At 39.4% G+C, this 9,971-nt stretch overlaps 1 protein-coding gene across 1 annotated transcript in view; it reads right to left on the bottom strand.

The window, feature by feature from the left end:
• Positions 1–326: 326 nt before the first annotated feature.
• The window catches only part of wbp4 (WW domain binding protein 4), a 36,750-nt gene continuing 27,105 nt past the window's right edge, over positions 327–9,971 (bottom strand). The window contains exons 9-11 of the mRNA XM_060919218.1: positions 7,493–7,653; positions 894–1,093; positions 327–672 (exon numbers count right to left, since the gene is read on the bottom strand). Coding sequence (XP_060775201.1) covers positions 465–672; positions 894–1,093; positions 7,493–7,653 — 569 coding nt within the window. The 3' untranslated portion in view covers positions 327–464. The remainder of the gene's footprint in view (positions 673–893; positions 1,094–7,492; positions 7,654–9,971) is intronic.

Genomic DNA, 9,971 nt, shown 5'->3' with positions numbered 1-9,971 from the left:
GCCACTGGTATTACAACAGTAGTAGCTAACATATTCATTAATATGCACACGGGCTGTGTTTATCTTGTACAAACATACCTACAAATGACGCTTTTTTCTTTTTTTTATTTAAAATGTACTTCTTTCCAAGACATTTGTGATGATGCTGTTTGATATGTAAAAGCCTATGTGGGAACTGTCAGTAGTTAATGAGTACGTTTATAATTTCAATATGTTATAGTTAGCCATGGTTTCATCAACTGGAGTAAGAAAACTGATGAAATAATTACAAAGATATACAAATATCCCTATAGAAGTTCTGCCACTCTTTTTTTTTGGGGGGGGGGGGGGGGGGGGGGGGGGGTTGTCGAGTGTACCAGTACACCACAAACAGGTAACAAATACAAAAATCTAAAAAAGTCTAAATTATGCTCCGATTATAGTCTATTCAAATTTGTGGGACCCGATACCAAGTTATCAAATTCTCAATTGTCCTTCTCTCTTTGCCGAAGGCTCCTGGGTTTTCCATTCTCTGTCTTTCTCTTTTTGAATATGGCTCCCAAGCTGCTTTCATCTCCCAGAGAAGTGATGGTGCGTTCCTTAAACTTAGTTTTGGGTTCTGGGGGAACATCAGAGGACGTGGATGTAGAACCTTCACTTTCTTTCTGTGGCAGCTGCAAATCCACATTTTCACTGCAGATGGAATCAACAGTACAAACAAAAATTGATAAAAAGGTAATTACTGTGTTATTTAATATTACATTTCATGGACATCGGGAGTTAATTATAGCCTTATTTTCAACCAGACACATCAAATACCATCTTCAGAATATTCTCTCTATGGATTTGGTAAGTTATGTACAATGATGATATTTTAAGAGCAAAATTGTCAAATAAGTCAACAATGTACTTACTATGGGTCCTTCTCCTCCTGAATCTGTTTCCAGTCTCCATATGGGTTTGCTTTTCTGGGTTTCTTTGGAGGGGGTTCTTTCTTTTCTGCAGGTACAGATGATTCTACATTCACTTCATCTTTTTCTTTTTCTTGCAAGTCTTCCATTTGAGCTTCTTTTTCATCATTCCCTGTTAGATCTGCTACTTCTTCCTTTTTTTTCTGGAGAGAATGTACTTTTTTAATCTAAAAGTCTACCATCATATAGACACTATTTTTATTGTTAGTGCAATACACAGACTGGTTAGCATGCAGACATTACTGCCAATAGTTTGAGAATGGCTGTAAACTTATTTTCTAACTGGTTATTAGGGCATAGCATGTGTCCAGGCCATTAGATAAATTAAAGCTTGGGACAAATTCTTTTATGCAGACTGACCACTGAAATTTTCAAATGAATCTATTTCACTATTAACAGCTGCTTATACACAAACCATCAAACAGAAAGAAGTATGATTGGATAAAAGTGGTTGAAGATCCTGAAAATCGGCGACAGTACCAGGTTGAGCTCCAGAATCAGTTTGAAACCTTGGCTGAGGGTGATGATCCTGAAACTCTGCACAAAAATACGGTTGACGTAATCGGTGAGACAGCACAATGAATAACTGGCAGCCCTCCAAAGTGAGCAACAAAGAAATGGGTGTCTGATGCAATGTTGCGCCTTTTGTCCAAAACAAACATTGCTAAAAAGCATCGTCATCGTAAGAAAACACAAGTGTCTAAAGAAATCTGGAAAGATCTTGCAAAGAAAGTACAACAGTCCTACCATGATGACGAACAGCGATACATTGAAAAGCAGATAGAAGAACTGGAACAAGCTAACAGGAAAGCAGTGTTGAGGAATACTTGGAAAATTTTGAATGAAATCAGCAGTATATCATCGTGCCCTGCTAGTAAAGTCAGGAAGCCAAACGGAGACGTCATCAATTCTCAAATCAGAACTTATTCAGGACTGGAGAAAATACTTTTCCAACCTGCTAAACGCTCCTGCAGTAACTTCAACATGTGAAACTCCATCAGCAGAGCATGATTTAGACATCAAAATAGGAGATTTTGATAGAGAGGAGCTAGAAAAAGCTATCAAACAACTACAAAGCTCCTGGTTTAGACTACATCACCACCGCTGAAGCGCTCAAATACAGTGGCAATTCTCTATCAGAGAGGCTACTTAAACTGGTCAATGTAATCAAGAACTGTCTAAAACCACCGAGTGATTGGACTAAGAACATCATTGTCCCACTGCCAAAAAAAGGAGATCAAGCCAAGATAAAAAAATTACAGAGGTATAACACTGAGCATTGCTGCAAAACTTTACAACAAATTTCTGGTGAACCGTATAAGAGACCAACTTGATGCGAAACAGAGTCAACCAAGCAGATTATCGCCCGGGTAGAGGATGCATTGAGCATGTCCACACTCTTAGGAGAATCCTGGAAGGATGTGATGGAAAGAATCTGCCTCTAGTAGCAGTCTTTGTTGACTTCAAGAAGACCTTTGATTCGATCGATCGGGCGGTCCTGTTTAAAATCCTCTGACATTACGGCATCCCAGAACCAATCACTAAAGCAATTAAAATCTTGTATGAGAACACAACATCAACAGTAATCATTGATGATTAACAGAAGAGTTTGAGGTGAAAGCTGGCATACTCCAAGGTGATGTGCTTGCACCCTCTCTCTATATTAGTGATTGACTGGGTAATGCGAAATGCTGAAATCAAAGCTCTGGGTTTCATTACCCACAAAAAACAATCTCGTAGACACCTGGAAAAGATCATCAGGGATATGGAGTATGCTGACAATATTGTCTTATTTGAGAACAGTTGAAAACGCTCAAAAACAACTTGATGTGTTGTCATCTGCAGCCACAGAAGTTGGAGTTACCAACAAGGAGAAAACAAAAGTCTTGGCAAAATCCATCAGCCAACCTACCATCAAGCTAGAGGGAAACACTCTAAAAGTAGTTGATGATTTCCAATACCTTGGTGCTTTTGTGAATGATACTCTCCACAATTTCAAGCACCATAGGGCTAAAGCATGGTCAGCGTTTTGGAAGCTCAAAAACATCTGGCAATCCAAAGCTCACATCAGCCTCAAAATAAAGCTCTAACGCTTCTGTTCTCAGTGTCCTCTTATACAATACAGAATCGTATATAAATCAATGAATCCCTTGAGAAGATGATCAACGTTTTCCAAACCCAACGTCTCCAAATAATTCTGAACATCAGCAAAAGATCAGCACATCACCAACAATTATATATACGAGCAGACAGGAACGAGACCTCTGATAGAGACAGTAATTCATCGGCAGCTGTCTTTTGTTGGTCACTCAATCAGGAAGAATGAAAGTGATCTCATCCAACAGTACTGTCTGTATGTTCCATCTCATGGTCATCGAAGCAGAGGAAGACAGAAATCAAACTACTTGGAACATGTTGTCAAACTTCTAAGCAACGAGGTCATGCTGGATGAGAGGGAAATGTGGACTGCTGCCAAGGATCGGGTCTTGTGGAGATCAGAAGTTAAAGCCGCTTCACGTTTCTCTACCACAAGATGAGATGGAGCAGACCAAGAAGAAAATATTATAATACAACCCCGATTCCAAAAAAGTTGGGACAAAGTACAAATTGTAAATAAAAATGGAATGCAATGATGTGGAAGTTTCAAAATTCCATATTTTATTCAGAATAGAACATAGATGACATATCAAATGTTTAAACTGAGAAAATGTATCATTTAAAGAGAAAAATTAGGTGATTTTAAATTTCATAACACCACATCTCAAAAAAGTTGGGACAAGGCCATGTTTACCACTGTGAGACATCCCCTTTTCTCTTTACAACAGTCTGTAAACGTCTGGGGACTGAGGAGACAAGTTGCTCAAGTTTAGGGATAGGAATGTTAGCCCATTCTTGTCTAATATAGGATTCTAGTTGCTCAACTGTCTTAGGTTTTTTTTTGTCGTATCTTCTGTTTTATGATGCGCCAAATCTTTTCTATGGGTGAAAGATCTGGACTGCAGGCTGGCCAGTTCAGTACCCGGACCCTTCTTCTACGCAGCCATGATGCTGTAATTGATGCAGTATGTGGTTTGGCATTGTCATGTTGGAAAATGCAAGGTCTTCCCTGAAAGAGACGTCGTCTGGATGGGAGCATATGTTGCTCTAGAACCTGGATATACCTTTCAGCATTGATGGTGTCTTTCCAGATGTGTAAGCTGCCCATGCCACACGCACTAATGCAACCCCATACCATCAGAGATGCAGGCTTCTGAACTGAGCGCTGATAACAACTCGGGTCATCCTTCTCCTCTTTAGTCCGAATGACACGGCGTCCCTGATTTCCATAAAGAACTTCAAATTTTGACTCGTCTGACCACAGAACAGTTTTCCACTTTGCCACAGTCCATTTTAAATGAGCCTTGGCCCAGAGAAGACGTCTGCGCTTCTGGATCATGTTTAGATACGGCTTCTTCTTTGAATTATAGAGTTTTAGCTGGCAACGGCGGATGGCATGGTGAATTGTGCTCACAGATAATTTTCTCTGGAAATATTCCTGAGCCCATTTTGTGATTTCCAATACAGAAGCATGCCTGTATGTGATGCAGTGCCGTCTAAGGGCCCGAAGATCACGGGCACCCAGTATGGTTTTCCGGCCTTGACCCTTACGCACAGAGATTCTTCCAGATTCTCTGAATCTTTTGATGATATTATGCACTGTAGATGATATGTTCAAACTCTTTGCAATTTTACACTGTCGAACTCCTTTCTGATATTGCGCCACTATTTGTCGGCGCAGAATTAGGGGGAATTGGTGATCCTCTTCCCATCTTTACTTCTGAGAGCAGCTGCCACTCCAAGATGCTCTTTTTATCCCCAGTCGTCATGTTAATGACCTATTGCCAATTGACCTAATGAGTTGCAATTTGGTCCTCCAGCTGTTCCTTTTTTGTACCTTTAACTTTTCCAGCCTCTTATTGCCCCTGTCCCAACTTTTTTGAGATGTGTTGCTGTCATGAAATTTCAAATGAGCCAATATTTGGCATGAAATTTCAAAATGTCTCACTTTCGACATTTGATATGTTGTCTATGTTCTATTGTGAATACAATATCAGTTTGAGATTTGTAAATTATTGCATTCCGTTTTTATTTACAATTTATACTTTGTCCCAACTTTTTTGGAATCGGGGTTGTATTAAAATTATTTAAGATGATCTACACAACTCAAAGGTAATTGTTAAAAATGTTGCCTAAAAAGCTATGCCCAATAATTACTTCTGATAAGTGCATATGTATAGTACCAGTCAAAAGATTGGACACACCTCATTCAGTGGTTTTTCTTTAATTTTATTCAAGACACTTCATATCTTAATGATGTTCTGTCGTTTCTCTTTACTTAGCTGAGCAGTTCTTGACATAATACACATTACTACAGCTGCCAAATAAGGCTATTACTGTATTTTTATTATTTATTGTTTGATGGCCTCAAATTAAGGCAGCAAAGAAACTGCACAAATTAACTTTTGACGAGACACACCTATTAACTGAAAAGCATTTCAGGTGACTACCTCATGAACCTGGTTAAGATAATGCCAAAGATAATGCCAGTGTGCAAAGTGTCAAGATAAACACTGGTTACTTTGAAAAATCTAAAACTTTTTTAAAAACACTTTTGTTTACCACATAACTCCAATTATTATATCCACATTCACTGGATATGAACAATTGCACGCTCTGATTGGCTACTCTGCTACTAGGATATCAGCTTATATACCATGAGAGGAAAAACAAAATGGCGGAGCGTGCGCAACCGAGGACAAAATTAACTCTCTACTTGAAAACAAAACCCTAAATAATACAAAAAGCGCAACAAAATATGGAATAAAAGTATTTGATGGGAAGAATGCATCTTTTATTTTTCAAGAATTATTAATACAGCATTTTTCACAAATTGCTACTGCCATTTCACCAGTTTGTTTACATTCTTCATCTTTAAGCATTAAAATTTGTTGAATTTATTTAGACTGGTTCGAAAGCTCAAAGTAGTTTGAAAATTACATAACTGAAATGTCCAAGGAAGAATTAAATGTCTAAAGCTATTCTATACCTTGGCACGGCAGCAAGATGGCACTTTGTACAAAAAAAAAACCCTCTAAAGTCAATTTCTGCAGGCATCGATAGGTTTTTAAGAAGTCCGCCTAAGCAGAAATGATTTTGTCAGATGTTTTGTATAAAGTTTTTATTTATCAAATTTGCAAAAAATAAAAATGCTGTTTCTCAAAATCCAGTGAATGTGGATATAATAAAAATCATTCTACTCAATCTCGTCGTACATGGCTTATAGCCGACTTGTGTCTTCGTGATGCTTTCTATTCTGTTATATTCCCTTTTTCCTTCTTTTAATCTATTCTGTTGTACGGTCATGATCGTCTATTATTTTCTACAAACTAAAAAGAATGTGTGTAGCATTTTGTCATATTCTTTTCTACATCTTCAAAATGCTTTCTATTCGATCATATTCCCTTCTGTTCTCTTATAATATATTCTATTATATTGCCCTAATGTCTATCCTATTCGGTATTATTTTTTGTCATACTCTCTTCTGTTCTGTGCACATGCACTCTATTCTCCATGGTCTATATGAATATATCGTGTCATATTCTATTCTCTCCTAAGTTATCCTACTCCATCCTATTCTATTCTCTATTTCTATCTGTAATGCATTTGACTATCATTCCTAGTCCTGGGTATGACTTTAAACTGCAACCAGTGGTGAATCTCAGGTCCAGGAGGACTTGAGTATTGGGGAAAGTGGAGTTACCCCTTAATCACCATTGCTCCCAGGTCCGCTCTGACCCAGAGTGGTAGCACCTGCCTGGGTTCCAGCTATGGGTTAACTGGATGCTGTTCCCCTTATTGGTACATCAATAAGGCACTGGCAGCACTTTTCAGTGCAATGTGGCAGATGAACCCAACAGGGTCAATGGCACACTACCAGATGGCATGCAGAAGAGCCACTCAAATGGCCAACGGATGGCATCGCTCAACAAGTCAGTTGTCACTGCGGGGTAACTTCCATACCAGTCAGGTCTGTGGCACTTTTGTGTACCACTTGGCATCAGGTCTGGAGGTCCAGAGAGACAACACAACGGGGGCATGACATCGTTTGTCTTACTTTACTGTGCAAGGTGCTTCATTAGGAAAGGCAAATAAGTCTGGTGCGCTCTGGTGTGGGCCTTGCGGCCCAACTGCGTTTTTGCGTATCCTAATGAAGCAGTCATCATCGCTAGCGATGGACAGCCGACGATAGCCGACTTGGCACTACACGCCTCATCAGCTATCAGCTCATGTATGACTCGATTTCATGGAATACTTGTTAAACATTTTCGTTATTTCACAGTTTTGAAATATTCAATATTGTTCTGCAATGCAGAAAATGGTCAAAATGTAGGGAAAAAATATATGAATGAGCAGGTGCATTCAAATTTTTGACTGGTACTGTAAGATGCTTCTAAACACAATGAGTCCAGTGAACATATGTACACCTAATTATAGTCTCTTACCCGAAAGCTAATTTTTGGGGCTCGGGACTGTTTGGAATTTGGAGCCTCTTTGCCAGAGAGGGATTCTGCCTGAGATACAAGTTGAACCTCATGTTCCACATTTTTTTCAGATGGGCTTTCCACTTCAGAAGAACATGCAGATGGTTTTTCCCATGTAGACTCTGAAAATAGAGAAAATTACAGACATCTCTGTCTTTTGACAAACATTTTTGGTGTTGGAAATGTTTGTATTATTAAAATCATACATGTAGACATAATAAAACTACTGCAGACAAGACTTGTATAGTAGTTTTACATGAAAGGTTATGTATACAGTCAGGTCCAAGTATTCAGACAGTGACAATTTTTTGTACTTTTGCCTCTATACCCCACCACAATTGATTTGGAATGGGAGGCAAAAAAACAAAAACCAAAATGTGATTGAAGTGTAGACTTTAATTTAAGGGGTTTAACAAAAATATCACATTAACCATTTAGGAATTACAGCCATTTATTACAGTCCCTTCATTTTCACAGGCTCAAAAGCAATTGGACAAACAGTTATAAACACAAACATCATTTATAATGCTTGGATGCAAATTCTTTGCAGTCAAAGACCACCTGAAGTATGAAACCCATTGCAATGCTTTCTTTTTGTAACTAGGGTGCCAGGCAGTGGAAAAATTTCCAAATAAATTCAGGTTTACCTAGGAGGAGTATTGCATAGGTTGGCTCATGAATTTTAAATAAATAAATAAAGGGGGGGAGCACACATGCATCCACACAAATTAAATTAGTGAAGGCGATGTCTGATGATGTAGTATGCTCTGGTCCCATTCCAATGTGGCATGGCAATGTAGCTTAGAGCAGGTTATGGTCGCTGAACTGCTGGCTGTCGAAGTAGTGCTCTGAAAACAATGTGGGCTTCATAGATAATTGGACTAATTTTGAGGGCACTGTTGGCCTTTTAAGCCAGGATGGTATCCATCCCACTCAGGAAGGTGCTGCTCTCATTTCTTGTAGCATAGCTCACAGTCTCAGAACAGGCCTAATTAACTTCTGACAATCTGGAGCCAAGGCCAGGGAGCAGATGTAGACAGTCTGCTAGCTGCACAGAGTAGTCGCTCAGCGTCCACTACATCAAGACTGTGTCTGTTCCCCGAGCTAAACAAAAAAGTAGAAATACTCAGAGTGTTTGGTCTAGTAACCTAATTAATATAAAATTGGATCATACTGACTGTACAGCCACCACCAGCACCTTTGATCTAAAGGTAGGACTCTAATATTAGATGTCTTGCATCTAAAGCGCCAATTATTAACGAACTTATTACTGATCAGGAATTTAATGTACTGTGTTTAACAGAAACATGGATTAAGCCAAATGAATATATAGCATTAAATGACGCTAGTGCTCCTGGATACAGTTATACCAGCCTCGTCTAACTGGCAGAGGAGGAGGCGTCGTAGTTATCCATCATGATTATCTAGGCGTAACACAAAAACTTGGCTATAAATTCAATACGTTTGAAGTTATTCATACTCGTATAATGTATGTAGCCTCGAAAAATAAGTCTACCCAGCCATTACTTACTATTTACAGGCCCCCGGGGCCATATTCTGAGTTTCTTTCCGAATTTGCAGCTTTTATCTCAGACGTTATTTCCTTAGACAAAACTTTAGTTGTCGGAGATTTTAATATTCACTTCGATAACCCAGAAGATCCTCTGAAATCACTGTTCGTGTCCATTTTAGATTCAGTAGGGATTAATCGGAACGTCATAGGACCTACCCACAATAGTGGTCACACTCTCAATCTAATACTAACATTCGGATTAAATATAGAAAATATAGTCGTACTTCCACAGTCTGAAGTAACCTCAGATCATTACATCATCTTATTCAAAATATGTCTGAGCAATAATATATGCACCTCACCACGCTACTGTATTAAACGGATATTCACGCCAACTACTGCACAGGGGGTTTTCAATAATCTCAACTTTGATTGGATCACTGCCAGCCCCCACAGAATTTGATCAGGCAACTGAATGCTTAGAGTCAACGTTCTGCTATACTTTAGATCATGTAGTGCCACTTAAAAGAAAAATGATTAGAGAGAAGGCGGCACAGAGGTGAGCACTGTCACCTCACAGCAAGGTCTCAAGCCCAGCAGCCGACGGGGGCTTTCCTGTGTGGAGTTTGCATGTTCTCCCCATGTCCGCATGGGTTTCCTCCGGGTGCTCCAGTTTCCCCCACAGTCCAAAGACATGAAGGTTAGGCTGATTGGTGGCTCTAAATTGACCGTAGATGTGAATGCGAGTGTGAATGGTTGTTTGTCTCTATGTGTCAGCCCTGCAATGACCTGGTGACTTGTCCAGGGTGTACCCCGCCTCTCACCCATAGTCAGCTGGGATAGGCTCTAGCTTGCCTGTGACCCTGTACAGGATAAGCGGCTACAGATAATGGATGGATGGATGGATGTTTGATTAGAGAGAAAAAA

Source organism: Neoarius graeffei, chromosome 4 (assembly GCF_027579695.1).
Source record: "Neoarius graeffei isolate fNeoGra1 chromosome 4, fNeoGra1.pri, whole genome shotgun sequence".
Taxonomy (NCBI): domain Eukaryota; kingdom Metazoa; phylum Chordata; class Actinopteri; order Siluriformes; family Ariidae; genus Neoarius; species Neoarius graeffei.
This window is presented reverse-complemented; position numbering and strand designations above follow the sequence as displayed.